The sequence below is a fragment of the Clinocottus analis genome, unplaced genomic scaffold, assembly GCF_023055335.1.
Source record: "Clinocottus analis isolate CAN_PGR_092001 unplaced genomic scaffold, fCliAna1.0.p SCAF_1, whole genome shotgun sequence".
Lineage (NCBI taxonomy): Eukaryota > Metazoa > Chordata > Actinopteri > Perciformes > Cottidae > Clinocottus > Clinocottus analis.
This window is the reverse complement of record NW_027175820.1, coordinates 10,554,458-10,573,000: the sequence shown is the minus strand read 5'-3', so window position 1 is coordinate 10,573,000 and position 18,543 is coordinate 10,554,458. Positions and strand designations below refer to the sequence as shown.

The 18,543-nt window shown below is 40.5% G+C and overlaps 1 protein-coding gene across 2 annotated transcripts in view; it reads left to right on the top strand.

Moving 5' to 3' along the window:
* The window catches only part of LOC137787519 (ephrin type-A receptor 6-like), a 49,304-nt gene extending 31,060 nt beyond the window's left edge, over window positions 1-18,244 (top strand). The window contains exons 9-20 of one of the 2 annotated variants that reach the window (XM_068580067.1): window positions 5,469-5,593; window positions 5,962-6,124; window positions 7,073-7,178; window positions 11,097-11,167; window positions 13,110-13,235; window positions 15,058-15,243; window positions 15,424-15,485; window positions 15,579-15,788; window positions 15,876-16,025; window positions 16,119-16,312; window positions 16,976-17,125; window positions 17,453-18,244. In XM_068580067.1, the coding sequence (XP_068436168.1) occupies window positions 5,469-5,593; window positions 5,962-6,124; window positions 7,073-7,178; window positions 11,097-11,167; window positions 13,110-13,235; window positions 15,058-15,243; window positions 15,424-15,485; window positions 15,579-15,788; window positions 15,876-16,025; window positions 16,119-16,312; window positions 16,976-17,125; window positions 17,453-17,567 (1,658 nt within the window). In that variant the 3' untranslated portion in view covers window positions 17,568-18,244. Of the gene's footprint in view, window positions 1-5,468; window positions 5,594-5,961; window positions 6,125-7,072; window positions 7,179-11,096; window positions 11,168-13,109; window positions 13,236-15,057; window positions 15,244-15,423; window positions 15,486-15,578; window positions 16,026-16,118; window positions 16,313-16,975; window positions 17,126-17,452 lie in introns of both variants that reach the window. The other variant, XM_068580057.1, reaches the window with a different exon arrangement.
* The last annotated feature ends 299 nt before the right edge of the window (window positions 18,245-18,543 follow it).

The following is an 18,543-nucleotide window of genomic DNA, read 5'->3' as shown; positions in this document are numbered from 1 at the left end:
AACTTGTCAAACTGCCTCTCCTAGGTAGGGCATACTGTACGCACACACAGGCAGGCAAGCAGGCAAACAAATCCATACACATATGACATTTGCTTCACCCATGTATAGCACCTACAGCCTTGCATATGGTCTGTTTCTCCTGTGCTCATTCTGGTTTTTCTTTCTCCCACACACACACGAATCATTTTCTGTAGTTCATTGTACTGAAATGATTACATAAGTCCACAGGTTATTCACAGTATCACACATGCGTAAGTCCTCTAAATATCTCCCACAAATCTAAATGAACAGGAAACATTTATGTGGGGTTTAATATTTATATTTGAAGAAAATCTTTCGAGAACCTCTTGGTGAGGCCGTGTGCTACCAGACCAACATTAGATGGCTGTTAAATGCAAAGCATGTGTCCAGCATTCATAAACACACTATAAATTCAGACGCGCTGAGACATAGGCTTGTTTGAAATCCGTGCTTGTCTAAACTTTTGTTTGAATGGACTTTAGATGGACAGGCTCATTGCCAATTAACACAGTCGCTGCAAGGTGATTCATGTAATTGATTGTGAGATTATGTCAATGATGGAATGATAGCCAATCAAAAGCAGAAATAGCAATTAGCTGGATTTATTTTTGAGAATAGGGGGCACCATTTATTTTCTGTGGGCATGCTATCTGTTCATAAATTGTCTCATTATTATTTTAATTATGCTAAACCTTCTCCTCCCTTATGCCTGTGGGCTTGTCTAACCTTGTTAAGTCATCATGCCCAGTTAAACAATATGTACGTCCGCTCCGTCTCTGAGCAGAGTGGAGTATGTATTGCCTTACATTGGAGTTATCATTCAGTTAGCAGTGAGAGCTGAGGAATATTTATTTAGCCACAGATTCTCAGAAGACACATTTAATCATTTTTGAATGCCTCTTTGTGTGCACTCTCCTCTGCACTTAATTTCACTTTGGATGCTTGTTGAAGTTGATAAAGGTCAGCAGCTGTTGTCCTAACGCCGCTGAAGGAGGCAATGCAGAGCAGCGTGAGCAGGGCGATCTCTGTGTTTATGAACATCCAACTGCTCTACGCTCAAAGACACTGCCGTTATTGCTCAGCAGAGCGTTTCTCACATACAAGTCCTCCCACAAAGTTCACTGCAGTGTTCTGCGAAGCGGCACAGAGAAATCAGTGCAAATTTGTCTGAGGTGTTTGCTGCACAGAGGAACAATGTGCATGAGGAGAGAGGCCACCACAAAGAGAAAAGTAATCCTCATGTACAATAAACAAGACTGTCCTGGTAGAGGCTGGAAATGATATGCTATTGAGCCTTTGAAAGTTTGGACAAAAGGTTACACTTGTGAAGTGTTCATGTATTTTTGTTTGTGGCACAGGTTTCATGTGTGTGAAGCCTGGCAGAATCTAAATTAATTGAGTTGCATATCTAATCGAATCAAGTCATTCGCACAAAAAGATTTAATGATGCATTGATTCTGAGATAATCAAAATCGAATAGCTGCCGTTTTAAAGGCTGAAATCTCTACGGAGTGGTGCTCATTGTCTTTCAGTTAATCCAAGGCTCTGCTGCTCGGCTCTGCTACTAGACTGTGCTGGCGTTCAACACACTAGTAGTCTTTGAAATCAGATCAAGTTATTATTAATAACGTTCACTGGTATTTTTTTGTATTGTCAGCTATTTGTATCGTTGGTATTATTTGACAATAGCGAAGGTTTTTCAAGTCTCTCAAAATGTATGACACCTGTTTTACACACTTTTACCTTTGTCTTTCTTCTTCTACAACAAGCAAGGAACCACAAGCCGTTATTGCCAGCACAAGGCAAATACCTACAGTTGTAGCTTTTCTGTACAATTCCCAATGTGTGTTCGGAGCTTATTTCTACTCTATTTACAAGTCTCATAACATTGTTAGGCCGGTTCATCAAGTGTGTCCTTCCGCGATGTTTTAAGATTAAACACCCAGATTTGTAGAGAGTTAATTTGCTCTTTCTCACCCTTCTTTAAGCGCACAAGTGCTTCACACTATTAGAACACGATCAATGGAAGTGTTGTGCACTGTTAATGTGACTGGTGTGCTGTAGGCATGATTTTCTATGGGCTGCTGACAAGTTCATACATTTGGGTAAAAGGGTCGTGAGGAGAGGTTTATGTATTTAAAAAAATGTTTAAGTCTGTCTCACTTCTGAATGTTTACTTGTCTATTTTTGTTTTGTTTCAGCTTTTGTATCTTCACCGAGCCTTTTTTTTCGGTTCGAAACAATAACAGGAGTCAAGTAAAGGTCGCACATGTTAAATCCATGTGTGAACATTTCCCAATGTGCGTGTTGTGATTCAGAAGATTCTCTTCTCTTTTTCTTTGTTCTCTGCCCCTTTCCCCAGTGGGTTCTGTTTTCATCTTCTTTGCTGTGGGAATAAGGCTGTCGTCTATTTATACACTCTGATGTTGGGGAGATGCAACCTCGTGGGATTTCTTTTACAGCTCTCCCTGTTAACTCTTTCTCTCTTCTTCCCCTTCCTTTCTCTTTTTTTTTAATCCATGGTTGAGGGTTAACCTATTTTCAGAACAACAAACAATAAACCATCTATAGAGTTCATTTGTTGTCAATAAACTTTTGAAGCGGGGATCGTGATTGAACTGTAATTACCATGATTGTTTTCTTTTCGCCGCTCATACATAGCAGAAGGTTTTCGAACCAATGGATTGATTTATACTGAACCTAAAATAGCTCTTCTTGCATAAGAGTTCAGAGGGTTTTTAGAGAGTTTCTCACAAAAATGTTCATGCACACAAAACTCATGCCTCAAGCACTGTTACACACACACACACGCGCGCACACACACACACACACACACACACACACACATGCATGGTGATAGATACATAACATTATACTGTACGCTGCAGACAGAAATCCCCTCTAGTAATGGGTTTTTCATGGACATTTGTATCCCATAAGTGGATTATGCATATGTATCTGCCTGGTTTCGCTGGTGCCAACTGAAAAACACTATAAACTCCTATGAAACACACAATTCATGGTAACCATTCTTGCTTTGATATGTTCTCACAGATTCAGTCAAATATCAAGCCCATGTAGTTACACTTTAATTTATTCATTTAAATTTGGGGTCTGTGAATGCATGATTTTAAAGATTTTATGCAAGGAATCCTTTCATGATTTTAAATGCATGTCAAACTAGGAAAAACGTTTTTTTGAATGACAAGACGTGAACTTCGTAGCGAGTTTGACATCTCTGCTGGTCGTACATGGAGCGTTATGCATTTTGTAGCTGTTCCTCATCAGATAAGTTGATGCTCTGTCTTTCAGTACTGTGTGTAAAAACTGAAATTGTAAGTCGTTAAAACGGTCGACGGACATTAATCTTTCTATTTTGAAAACCAATTACTCATTTAAAAGAAGGACATATTACAGCGAATGAGTTCTTGCTCCTTGTCTTTGCTTTATGGGATAGTCAGTTGAATATGTTTCTGCTTAACTAGAGAACACAAGTCATTTGAAGACTGATTAGCATTTTTTTTTTATCTGATATTTTCTAGACCATACATTAATCAATACATAATCAGCAGATGAATCAGTGAAAGTAATTATTTGATGCAGCCCTACTGTGCAAATGCAATTTGCTTTTGTTAAGGATTACAGTGTTAACATTGAGTTGCCAATGTGGTCACATCAATTAGACAGAATAATAATAAAACATCTACAGCTAAATCCAAAATGCTTTCAGCTAACTGTCCTATTTCACCTTCAAAAACTTGTGGGCTTTATTTCCTTGGATAATCCTGCAAGAAGTGTAAGTTGTTAGCTATACCTCTGTGATTTTGTGTAGGCCAGCAGATAAGGCTTAGCAGGCCCTAACAGCACCACCACTGCCTGTAATAGAGGAACAATTATCTTGCAAACTGCAAGAGAATTTAAAGAAAGTTGTTTTTCTTAAACTTTGAAAACTTGCTGAGAGACTTGTTTCAAGAAACGTGTGTTTAATAAAGTGTGCTTTGTAGTAATGACTGTTTTTTTTTCTTCAAGTAGGCTCAAAACTGTTCAGTATTAAGCTAAACATTCAAGTATGGCATAGATGACATTCGCAACTCACCGGAGTTTGTCCTTGCCTCTGCACTTTTGCACCGAGTGTGCTGTCAATACATAGTGTTTATTTGTGTTGGCCTGTCTGCTGTTTGCTATTAATAACTGCAGCAGGCAGCCACACTCAGAGGCTTGAGATATCCCCACAACATCTCCAGGCGCTCTCTGCAGCTCAGGCACCACCTGCCACCAGGATAGAGAGGACACATGTTGTCTGGAATAGCATGGCTGACACGGCAGACATGTGATGTAAGCTGCAAACTGTTTACTAGACAGCGCAGTCCAGTGATTGGGATCTTATCCATGTGTGATGCTGCACGTTTAGGGCGTGGGCCGGTATCTTATGTGGGCTTTGTCTCCTTGGATGATCCTGCAAGAAGTGTACGATTTTAAATAATATGACACATCTCTCTTACTTAGTTGTCAACAGTTAAGCTGCTAGACTTTGAAGCACCGTATCAATCAAGAGCAAGCTGCTGCGAGGAAAGCCTGGCCCCTTGACAAGACGTGAAAGTCAAGTCTTCTGACTTAATTCAGTGACACTCACCTTTCTGAAGTGCCCCATCCAGCCTTTGGCCTTCTGTGTTTCGTATGTTATCTCCTTCTCTAAGCATTAGGACAGTGTCAGACATCTATCTGGGTTTGAGTTTGTATTCCAACAATGATCTCTAAAACAGCACGCTCCACAACAGAGGGACTGGATCTATTAGTTTGCCAGATCGTATTCTGTTCAAGCAAAGGCTTTATGAATAATTGATGGTAAATATTTGAATCTCTGCTGGGTTTTTTTCTTCCCCTCAGCAGCTTTTTGCAAAATATTACCCCAAATTCAGCAATAATGACAAACATGATAAACAGTTGCTGTGCGCCTAGTGGTTTGGTTAACAAAAATGTTTCTCACACTGAAGCTGGACAGTGAAACGGTTGCTTCTTTGCCCTCCTCTCCCTTTGGGTATTCCTGTAATAGAGGAACAATTCTTTTGCAAACTGCAAAGAGCTTGTTTCATTTCACAAAAGTTGTTTTTCTTGCAATTTTCTTCTGCAAACTAAAGAGTGGAGAAGTAACATACGCAGCATGAGCTTTTCTGTGTTCAGATTTTCTTTCCAATGTGGAGTTTGGGAACTTTTTGTTCAATGTTCATATAGTTCTTTTGTGAATCATTTCCTCATTCCCTTGGGCCTATCGCAGTGGCTCAATCCTGCTGCAAACTTGCCATTTTTCATCCTTGTGTTTTTTCCCAATCTTTATACCGATCACTCTTTGGCACATAACCCTACGCAAATAACTTGGTCACTAAGTCTAATAAGCTCATTATTTGGTAATAACAGCTGAAATCCTTGCACTCTGACTGCATCCTCAGGTCCTGCTCTGGTGGGTGTAGTCAGGAGAGACTGGGCCTCTTCAAACAGCATCGCCCTCTCTTGGTCAGAAGTGGAACAGCTTCCCTCAGACATAGTGGACTATGAAGTTAAATACTTTGAAAAGGTACAATCTTTGATTATACAAACTAAAACAGGACCATGTTTATGTGACATATGTATTAATTGCTTCATGATAACAATAGTTTGCACTGAAATGAACCCCAAGTGATTGCACGTAGTATCTGTCACGCAACACAAGAATCACTGCTAACAAAACATTTAGCATTTTTAGCGTGCAAAGGATCTTCAATGCTATCGCCGCTTCTTTCACCATCTGCTCTGATAGTTAATAGGATTAAAATGAAGCGTTTGGTTCAAACGTTGCTGTGATAATGGGTTTTTGCAAACACATGTCTGTTCTGCCAAAACTTGTTTTTGTTTATAGCATCTTTAGCAATCTGTTGCTGCTTTTTTTTTCCTTTTTTTTTTTAGGAGCAAGAGCAGCTGAGCTACTCATCAACGCGGACCAAAAGCCCCAGCGTGGTCGTGACGGGCCTCAGACCCTCAACTGTCTATGTCTTCCATGTCCGTGTTCGCACCGCTGCTGGCTACACAGCGTACAGCCCCAACTTTGAGTTTGCCACTGCTGCCGAGGGTACGCCTGTGGGGGACTGAGCCTTTGTGTTTTCACTGGCTGCGTTTTCGGAAGGAAAGGCACTGATTTTTGCTCATCCAGTCAGTTAGATTTGTGCTGAAATTCCAATGGATAGAGGTTTTGTTTTAGAACAACGCACTGGGGAAGAAAAGAGGTTTGAAGTCAGAGCTGTGAAGTCATCGGTGTTGATCAACAACCTTATAAAATCTTGGGTTACATTTTATGGTCATTCTCAGCTATGGATCAGTGGAACTCATCAGTGCTTCTTCAGGCATGAGCCATTTATTTAAATGTTTATAAGCTCTGTAAATTTCCGATGCACACATTACGCTCTGCTGATTCTAATCCTGAAATATGCAGGAATGCACATCCTCCTAGAAAATATACACTTTAGGTGATGAATATGTAGATGTCCACCTTCAGTCGCATACTCCCATATGCTAGTGCATAAATGTACTTCGATTGTGCTTTTACAAATGTGCCATATTTTCTCTCACCTTATTTAACCCACATGCTGATTCTCACATATGTCAAAGAATGCAGTGATTTTCGTGTTTTTCTACAAACATTGATTTTATAGAAACTGTTGCCGAACTCCATCAATATCAAAAGGGTTAGCCTCAGTTAGATGTGAAATAAATGTCACTTTAGATTATTAAATACATGTGTTTATTTCAACAGATATCACTGAGATGGCGCTCAGTTTTTGTTATATATAAATAAATAGACACAATGTCATGGAAAGGAAATAGGAGAGGAGGGAATTTCCCCATTTAAATCAAGCCACACAGAAACTAAATATATATTTTTAACATTGTGTTGATTCAATTGCAATGTCTTCACATCATCAAGTAGTGTGTCAATTCTGTGGTTTTAACACTGGGAGAGACCTGCTTATTGTAACAGCTGCTGACTGGTCTGGCTTTGCTTTGTTCCTACTTTCCTCAGATCCTGATATAGCTGATCAAGGTCAAGTCCTGGTGGTCGTCACAGCGTCTGTAGGAGGCTTCTCCCTGCTGGTGATCCTGACCCTCTTCCTCCTCATCACTGGACGGTAAGACATGCCTGTTTCTCTATGGTTCTAGCTTACAGTTAACACCACACACACACGCACACACGCACGCACACACACACACACACACACACACATATGCAGACACACACACACCTCTGTTCTTCTATTCTCACAATCTCCAGTGTGACGCTCCAACCCAGGTCTGTTAATGGACTCTCTTTTTGCCACCAAGCAGACACTCTTATTTTCCAAATGGCTGAACCAATTTTCTGCCTAATTACTCAGCATGTAATGCATGTACCAGCAGTTTGCTCCATTCCATTAACTTCCACAGGTTCGCTCAGCCCGTTGTCTTCCCTCTGCCTCTGGTTCACAGGGTTTTACCATTACTGGCACTTATTAATAAACAATGAAAAATGGCCCAGAATCTGTAGGTAATTTGTCCTGATTTCTACCTCATGATGAAGCAGACAGCGATAATCTTAGATCACACAATTTGCTCACTTCTAATGCTGAAAATTTCTGAACTCAAATGGGCACAATGTGTCTCACTTTCCAGAAGAAACAAAGATTCACGCACTTCCTAGAAATGGAAGTGCAAAGCAATTGGCTTAATGCGAGGACATTTTTGTGTCCTTATGCTAAACCTATCTTGTACTTTTTTGTAGGTTTGCTCGGTCAAAGTGTTCATGAAAATCTCGACTGCACAAACTTGTTTTAAACCGCTTGTGTCAAATTGATGGAAGCATCCCATTGATGTCTGTGAGATTTGATCAGATTTGATGGTACTATGTGTTTTCCTCTGTTGAGAAAGAATAACATGTACATTACTTGAATATACCTTTAAAAAAAAGAAAGTGGCACTTTCGTAGCACTTAATTAAATGTAATTTCCTTATAGCACTATGTAGTTTTGCTTTCTTAAAGAGAAAGTGTACTTTCTTGATTCTTCTTGTTCTGAGTTTGTACTCATGGTTTTATACACTTATCTTAAGTCACTTTTGATAAAAGCGTCAGCAAAATGTAATGTAACAAAATCTAACAACAAATATAACCAAACATTTTAGTACGAGGTAATCGTTGCAACAAATTAGCTTTTAAACCAATCGATTCGTACGAGTGGGTCCTGTATGATATCTAACAAGATGAGTTCCCACAGATGTGCCCTGAAGGGTAGTCCATATGTTAACACATGTTACATATTTTCAATGAATGCATTTTGAGAAAGGGCTGTGGTTTTTAAAACATCTCTGCTATTTCTGGGTTCTGGTCCTTTTTTTTGTTTGTAGCAAACCTCAAAATTTTAACAATCCTAAAATATATTCGTACAGCACTGGATACAAATTCACACCACTATTATATGGTATCCCCCATAACAGCTGACCAGTTGTCTGTCAGAAACCTTTTACTGTCCGTCCATTATGGCAAGGCGAGTGTATTTACATCTGACATTTCAGCAACAAGGAAATTCAAAGTGCTTCCAGAAAACATCAAAAGCATCAAGACAAAGTGCAAAAGAAACACAGCACAAAAGCACGTTCAAACACAATGAGAGCAGTCATTAGACAGCCGAGAGAATGGAAAATGAAAAACAAGGTTTGAGAAAAAGAATGAAAGTTACAGTTCAAAGTAAGACAAAATTAATAGTAATGTATTTTATAAAGGCAGTGGCAAGTCTTCAGCCTTGATTTAAAAGAAGTGAGAGTTGTAGCTGACCCGTCCTTCTCTGTGAGTTTGTGTCAGATATATGGAGCAAAGAAACTGAATGCTGCTTCTCCGTGTTTAGTGTTGACTCTGGGGACAGAACCTGTCCCAGACTGCAACAGCATGCAGAAGATCAGAAATGCCTTTTGGCCTGAAACCATTGAGTGCTTTCTAAAGCAACAGTATGCTTTTGAAATCAATTCTTTGAGAGACAGGAAGCCAATGTTAAGACCTCAGAACTGATGTGATCCACTCCCTTGATCTTAGTGAGGACTCGAGCAGCAGTGTTCCTTATCAGCTGTCCAATCGATTTTTTTAGGGAGACCTAATGAAGATAAATGCATGGACAAGCTTTTTTCCAAATCCTGCTGAGACATAAGTCCTTTAAACCTTGACTTTTTGATTCTCCTAATGTGGCTGTTGAAATTCAGTTCTGAGTTTTCTGACTATACCAAGATGTCTGGCTTGTGGTGTTCAAAATTCCTGTTTCTTGGAAGACCATTCTGGCAAATCCAATTGATTTGTCCAATGCACTAACTCGTCCTGATATTGGATCATAGTTCCCATAGTTTTTTGTTTTTTTTTTGGCCTGTAGGTCACTAAAGATTGTTTTTGTTAACTATTTTCATATAAATATACCCTTTTAACGTAATAAGATGCCAATTTTCAGTACAAAGTCGACCTTTTGAGCCCTAAGTCCTCCCCTCGGGGGGGAAGCCTTTCTAGAGGCCTTAGTGAGGACCCCAAAGGAGATCTAATACTTGTGTTATTTATATAGATTTTTTTCAGAATTCTATTTTGAATAAAATGTATATTTCCAAAAATGAAAATGTTATACCATAACTAAAAAAATAAAAAAAAGCTAGCATGATATGAGCATAATTTGGTTAATATTTCCCAAAAAGGCTTTCTCGAGCCGCCCCCACGTTTTTCTAGATGCATGCTTCAAGGCCTAAACAACAACCTTCAGAGGTGTTGGACCCATCTTTGTAAAGATAATGACCTAAAGAACTAGAATACAATATAAATCACAATAGAACAAATTATTGGGGTGTTACCAAGAAGTTTCAGTCAAAAAACTGTGTTGTTTGGTTAAAAAATGTAAAAAAATAAATAAATAAATAAATAAAACATCAGAGTCTATAGAACTCTTCCCACAAGGCTTGACTGTATTTCAGCAGTTTGAATTAAGTTAATCGATTTGTTGATTCCAGAGACACTTAAGGTAACGCCACTTGACTTATTTTTCTCTTTTCTTGTCCTATAATTTGCGTTGTGGGGCTCGGGGCTAAAAAGGTGGTATGATAATTTTAAAATTTATATGTATCTTCTTTATGGTTTGTACACGGAGGATGTAAATTGTTCTTTTTGTTGAATACAAGGGATTGATTGCTACTTTTGTACTGACTCTCCCTCTCTATGGAGACTGAGCCTGAAAGCCTTTCATTTGTGGGACTGTGAATAGGGTAAAAGCTTGGAAATGGAAGAAACTCAAAAGAACTTCATAAAGGCAAGAACAAAAATTGCCCGAAAAAAATATTATAGAAAAGATGAAAATTACTCCACGCCTCTAATGGAAAAATTATTTCCACCAGAGACGTCTTTGCAAAGCAAAAGACCGATGGCAACAAATGTTCATTTTCCACCTTTTGTCATGAGGACACTAAACCTGTTGGACATCGGTCTGTGATTTGATTTTTTATTCAGAAACAAAACAAAACAAAGAAATATATATATATATTTTTCATGGTCAGCAAGTTTGACGAATGGTTTGATTTTATTTTTCTATTTTGTGAACATTTTTGTAATTTTTTGAAACACCAAACGAAAATGGAAAGATACCTGCTGTTCTTCCTATTCTGAGAGTTTCCTTCTGTGGTCAGTCGGAAAGAGCAACAATGAGGACGGTGCCAACCAGCATCAGTCTTTTTGTAAGAAAGCAGAGCCCCTGTGCTTATGTGCACATAAAACCTGTCGATTTGATTATTCCTACCCTTTTGCACATCAACAGGCATGTTGGAGAAGAGGTAACAATGAAAAAATATGAACAACTTCAAAACTTGGCTCTGCTTATAACTCCCTCACGGAGGTTTGTTTTTAAATACCCATTTCTGAAAGGAAAATGTAATGTACCGAAAACATGTAGAAGGTCATTAGCAAAAAGAGAAATGAGTAGGAGGAACAAAAAGGGGGATGTGCAGGGTTGTTTTATGAAGTGATTTTTACTCTGTGGCCGACTGGTCCACCTGTGCAGGTGTCAGGGGTACATTAAAGCCAGGATGAAGTCAGAGGAGAAGAGGAGGACTCGCTACCACGGTGGACATGGTACTGTATATAACGTTTTTTGCGCATGTGTGTGTGTGTGGGCATGCATTCCTAAACAGACAGTATGCTCCAACTCCCAGGGCTTTAGTTTTGACACGGAGCCTTATACGAAGAGCGGCCACAGTTTGCCTTGTAGTTGCAATTTATTTTATCGCAGTCTTCATCATGATACACCACTCACAGTATCTCATACACCTATTATTGGATTGTCACAAAACTGGGTAACCGCTGTTCCGTTTTAGGAATTTCAGGATTGACCCCAGTGTGGTTCCTCAATTGCAAACGGACACAGGATGTATTGATTGGCACCACAGGGGAGGCATATTATTCTTGGGGAATCAAAGTCTGTCCTGTGATTTAGAAAGACAGTTCAGTGAGAGCTGTTCTAGGATTCGATCTATGGCCTGCAGGGACACAGATGTGGCCCCTTTACAAGACAACCACCATCCCGTCATCTGTGCGGCTGATTTGGCGATTTGTGTTTGATCAAAAAACAAACATGAACGACTAGGAATGAAAATATTATAACAAATACGCCCTCCAAACACACACACACACACACACACACACACACACACACACACACACACACAAAACAAACAAAAGCACTCACGATGTGTGTCTTCAAGCTTTCTCTTTTTGCTCTTTCCAATTTAATTTTGCACATCATCAGCCGTCTAGTTTTTACTTGCAAAACATGATAAAGAATGATAAAGAAGCCAATACATACATATGACGAACATTTGAATAACCCTTGCCTCCCACATTCGTTTGTTGTTGTTCGGTTCTTTGCTCTTGTGTGCTGCGGAGGCATCACTTCGGCAGGGGAAGCCAGCAGCCTCAACAAACTTTAAGGAAAGGCTTGTTCTAGAGCTGAGCTTAGACACCCTGGAGACAGAGGTAGAGTGTAGACTCCAAACTGGAATCTCTCTCAGATGAAGCCTTCAACCATCTGCAATATGAGCTGACAGAGCTGTAACGTACATTTAGTCCCCAGCTCATCTGCTCTAGGTGTACCAGGGGCTGCTTCAAGTTATCATTTGTGCCAGTCATCATGCACAGTGCTCACTGCAGCAATATCCCCAGCCTCCACTAGTGAGGAGGATACTGAAGCCTGGCAGCCTGCAATGTCTTTATATGCTGCTCTGGGGCATTTTTTTAGCTCACTTTTTTTTTGCGAATTTGCTCTATCCCTTGATGAAATAGCAGAACAACCTTGCAATATAATAGATGCAATGGTGGTCTCATACAGGTGAAGAGACAATCAACTTCGCTCCCACAGCCTCAACCAAATTGACTTTATTTGCTTTTATAGATTAGCTTATATTGCAGTCTTTATGCAGCCTGAAAGATGTATACTGCATTTTGAATATATATATATGTGTGTGTGTGTGTGTGTGTGTGTGTGTGTGTGTGTGTGTGTGTGTGTGTGTGTGTGTGTGTGTGTGTGTGTGTGGGTGTGTTTTGTTTACTATTAAACTGTAAGTAGAGCTTACAGTGCCGACAAACATCTGCAAACATTTAAGCGTTCACCGTGGACATTTCTGCAGATTATCAGTGTGTTTAAGATCATAGTAATATAAAAATATACGTATAGAAAATACAATGCAGTCTCATCAATTTGTACAGTTAAGATCAATGCAAACGTTTTCCTTGCAATCTAAACCTGAGGCATAGTCACTGACCTCTGTCCATGGTGCTGAAACCGGTCTACTGTGTGCGTCTGGCAGTAAAATAAACGTGTCATCCTTTCCTTTCTCTTTTTGAGCAAACACCTCAGTCAGTGCGTGTGTGTTGTAGCACTTTGTGTGTGTGTGTGTGTGTGTGTGTGTGTGTGTGTGTGTGTGTGTGTGTGTGTGTGTGTGTGTGTGTGTGTGTGTGTGTCAATTTTCCAATATAATGCGTAAAATATTGAAATTGTAATTGCTTTCCCCTCTTCCAGTCCCATTCTCTGGGATAAAGACCTATGTGGATCCAGACACGTATGAAGACCCCACTCAGGCTGTGGAGGAATTTGCCAAAGAGATAGACCCCTCATACATATGCATTGAGAGGGTGATTGGTGCAGGTAAAACCGATATGCACATATTAACACTCTACATACAAAATGTATACAAGCATTAGATTATGCTGTATACTGTACATGTGTTTCCTGTATTCATGGCAGGAACAGCACAGAATATCAACTGTGTACAGGAGGAAAACATACATTTGTTTAATGCTTGGCTGGTAACTAGAAAGAAATAGTTATGCCATTATATTAATCTGGGTATTTTTTTTTTAATTCATATTCAGGGTTACAGAGTAATAATGTAAAAATGTCCCAATGGCCGTTGACTAGCACCTGCAATAGAGAAATGGTCACATTTAATGTTGAGTAATATCTTTATTTTATATGAAATGTTAAACCTCATAAAGTTTGAATTTAAAACTTTTACAGCCCCTCTTAGCGAGCTGATTTTAAAGTAGTTTATTGTATTGTACTTTAGGGGAGCAAAGCCAGCACTGCTGACTGTGAATGTTCAATGGTTCATTAAATCGAACAGATTGTATCGGCTATTTAGCCCATGAGTAATTATGAAGGTGCCTTCCATCTGTCTCGTTTCTGGAACGTGGGCTCCATCTGGCGGAGGCAGTGTGTACAGATGTGTCAAAGGAAGCAACTGCTGATTACTGGCGTGTTTCCACATTTCTCTCTTGTTTTAATCCGTTAATCACAATGTGTATTTCACCTGATTTCCTGAAAGTGAAATCAGGTGAAAATGATAAAATTATGGATGTAACAAAACTTTCTCAAACTCAACGCCAACACATCTGAAATACTCATCATCGGACCTAACACCCTCACCCGCTCCGCCCAGACCTTCACTCTGAACATTGACGGCTCCGTTGTCACCCCCTCCGCCCAGGTCTGCAACCTCGGCATCATCCTCGACCCCAGCCTCTTTTTCCTCCCCCACGTCAACCACATCACCAAAACTGCCTTCTTTCACCTCAGGAACATTGCACGCCTCCGACCCTCCCTGTCCTCTGCCACCACCGAAATTCTCATCCACGCCCTCATAACCTCCAGACTCGACTACTGCAACAGCATCCTCTACGGCTCACCCACCAAAATCCTCAATAAACTTCAATATGTCCAAAACTCTGCCGCCCGACTGCTCACCTCCACCCGACGCTACGAACATATCACCCCGGTCCTTCACAACCTCCACTGGCTCCCTGTCAAATACAGAATAGACTACTCATCTCCTACAAATCCCTAAACAACCTGGCCCCTCCCTACCTTGCTGACCTCCTCCACCTCCACGCCCCAACTCGTTGCCTCAGGTCCGCCGGCACAAACACTCTGAAGACCATCAGGACTAAGCGCCGGACCTGGGGCGACAGGGCCTTCTCAGCTGCTGCACCGCCCCTCTGGAACGCCCTCCACATCCACATCCGTCAGGCTCCCACCCTACCATCATTCAAGCAAGCCCTCAAAACACACCTCTTCCAACTTGCCAGATAAACCTCTGCACCTGCCCTCCAGTTACTTCTTATTATTTCTTTATTACCTTAAATATTCTGTTTGTTTTTGTTTGCTCTTGTCTTCCCGTTTGTGTTCTGTTCCGTCTCTTATTGTCTCTTGTGTAAAGCGTCTTTGTCTACTATGAACGCCCTCCACATCCACATCCGTCAGACTCCCACCCTACCATCAAAAAGCGCTATATAAGTTGAATCTATTATTATTATTATTATTATTCAATTATACTTTACAAAGAACACAAAATAAATAACAATGACATGGGCAGCAGTTACTGAATATATTGTTTTCATTATTTCATTGAGTTGTCGAAAAGTCGTATGACAGCCAGTGCACCCTTTTATCTATGATGTTGTTCTGACAGGTGAATTTGGAGAAGTCTGCAGTGGTCGGTTGCGCGTACCTGGAAGGATGGACATCGCTGTGGCAATAAAAACACTTAAAGGTGGCTATATGGAACAACAGAGGCGAGACTTTTTACGTGAGGCTTCAATCATGGGACAGTTTGACAACCCCAACATCATCAGGCTGGAGGGAGTGGTCGCCAGGAGTAAGCTCTCTATGTATATCTGTGTGTGTGTGTCTGTGTGTGTGTGTGTGTGTGTGTGTGTGTGTGTGTGTGTGTGTGTGTGTGTGTGTCTGTGTGTGCATGCAGGCATGCGTGTTTTTTGCACAGGTTTCAGCATCATCTTTTTGTCACTAAAATCCTGTCTTTTACCTTTTCCTTTAGGCAGACCAATAATGATAGTCGTTGAGTACATGGAGAATGGAGCGCTTGATTCTTTCCTCCGGGTGAGAGGAATACATGGTCACAGATGAGCCGCTGTTTCCAGAGGAAATGTTGTCATCACACCAGTCCTATGTCTCTCTTTCTCACAACTCCAGACACGCGATGGGCAGTTTACGGTGCTCCAGCTGGTCGGCATGCTGCGCGGCATCGCAGTGGGCATGACCTATCTGTCAGACATGAGTTACATTCACAGAGACCTCGCTGCTCGCAACATCTTGGTGGATGAAAACTTGGTGTGTAAGGTGTCTGATTTTGGCATGTCCAGAGTCCTTGAAGATGAAACTGAAGCAGCCTACACTGCTACAGTGAGTGGGAAAAGAACACTTACTGCAGGATATTACAATTTGACATCTATTACAGGGGCTTATTCTGCGTTATTGTTTTTGTGTCAGGGAGGAAAGATACCAATACGCTGGACGGCACCAGAGGCTATTGCTTATGGGAAATTTTCCACAGTCAGTGACGTATGGAGCTACGGGATTGTCATGTGGGAAGTGATGTCATATGGTGAGAGGCCCTACTGGGAGATGTCCAATCAAGATGTAAGCTACCGCTCACATTAAAACTCCTCACCACTAAAGCATAATCAAAAGCCTTTTTTTCATTTATATTTAACTTATTGATGTTCATTACAGGTAATTTTATCAATTGACGAAGGCTACCGTCTCCCGGCACCAATGGGCTGCCCTGTGACACTGCACCAGTTGATGTTGCACTGCTGGCAGAAAGAGTCCAACCAGCGCCCACGCTTCAATAATGTGCTCTTATTCCTGGACAAACTCATAGTTAATCCCAGTAGTCTGCTCACTCTGGTGAATGACGTGACGAGGTAACTATCATTATATACAGACACTTGGTGAAAGAACTATAATGGTGGTTTTAGCCTACTTACTATAAGATGTGTGACGCACTCTAAGCAAGCTCTACTGTTCTATTCTCCAAACTTCCGGGGAGTAATTTCGTGCAATTTCAGTAGGAAATGTTAATCATCTTGCACAGACTTCAAACTTGTTTGCAATACGGTTGGTAAGCCACACAGTGAATAGTCCTTAACCTTAGATTTTGTGAGTCATGCAATTGAAATACGAGATCAAAAAAGTCTTCTTGGGGCTTTCAGGTGCATTTGAGATGCTACCAAATGTAATGTTAGAGCCCCCATAGCATGGCATTCATGTGCTATGTGTATAAGGATATCAAACCCAGAAGATAAGCATTAAGCAAGCGGGGACATCTGGAGGAGTCGGCATCTGTGCTCCAGCAATATCACCAGACAAAAATAATTCAGGGTCTTTAATACAGTTATAATAATGACTGTGATTGATTACTTATCTCGAAGGCAGTTTAAGGTGTTTATTGAGATATAATAAGAGATAATTTATGTTTTATTTATTCAAAACCACTCGCACGGTAATTTAAAGAATATGTATTATTCAAAGCAACTGGATGCTAACTTGTCTCCTTGTATTCCTTAACTTTCTGTTTGTCATCTCAGTTTTCCTGACTCCCCAGAGGACATGCCAGACTACCCTCTTTTCATCTCTATCGGCGACTGGCTCGACTCGATCAAAATGAGCCAGTATAAGAACAACTTCCTTGCAGCAGGATACACAACACTGGACTCCATTTCAACAATGAGTATAGAGTGAGTGAAGCCAAATTAAACAGAGTGCAGGTATAGTATCAAGAAGTGCACTAAAAGGAAACACGCATCAAAGGAACAGAACAATTATTAAATTGTACTTGCGATTCCACCAACTAGCAAAGAAATATCAGTGCACATTATGTGAAACTATATTACTGCTACTGGTAGTTTGCCCTTATATTCTAAATAAGGTTATTGCTCATCGTCTTCCCAATGTGCTTGTTGCAGATTATTAACTTCACTGCATGTCTGTCACGATCCACAAATAGGTCTGCTCTTCTTGTGTAACTTTTAATTCAATCGCGTACATCTTCTTTTCCCCGTCAGTGACATCAGGCGCATCGGAATCTGTTTGATTGGCCACCAGAGGAGAATCATAAGCAGCATACAGTCGCTTCGCCTGCAGCTTCACCACATCCAACAGAGTGGCTTTCAAGTATGAGACCGTCACACAAAAACAGACTGTGTTCACACTGCCGGACACAAACCAGACTTCCTTGGCATCATCATTCAATTAGTTGGACAAACACCAGACTGTTAGGGGTCGCAGGTACCACATGCTGCTCAAGTGAGAGCGAGCCGCTGCTAGACACACATGTGGTCTAGTTAACACACAGTCATCATCTTATGGATCATTATCACTACAGCCTCCACAACAGCCAACCTCCGTCAGTGTTGGCCAAATGCCGTCTCTTTATTATCTCAGCAACTGCTAGCTTTCACTTGAGTTTTGGACTTCTTTACTCTAGTGTCTATTCAAGTGTTCACCAATACCTCTTCTCTTTCCAAGTGACAATCCAATGGTTTCTATTGACTTTGAATGGTCTCAAGTCAGTTACCTCATGACCAGAGAAGAAATGGATAGAATAAAGAGTATATTGGTAATAAATGGTATGTGATTTTAATAACAACCTGTCCAGCTGGTCAATGACACAATTCACCAGGAATAAAGATTGACAGAATGGTAAATACAATCATGTTTTTTGAACTGAAGACCGCTGAATGTCAAAAGATTTTATAGAAATGTACGTTCTATCCTCATGATAATGCAGTATGTCTTGTACAAAAAGTCTTGTGAAAATTGTACGTTTTATTCAGTATATTTGTTCCTTAATAATAAACAACCCTATTTTAATACTTTGTTCTTTCTCAGACTTCGACCACCACAAACTTGAACATCTCCCACTCTTCAAAGCAAGCTGTTCATCACTTGAGCACATTAACAAACAAAAACACATGCATGCATGCACGCATGTACACACACACACACACACACACACACACACACACACACACACACACACACACACACACACAAACACAAAGGTATCCATGGAGGCACTCTCTCTCTCAAACACACGCATGGACAATAACAGTGTCCTCTTAAATGTCACTCAAGAAACTGACATGTTTTCTGG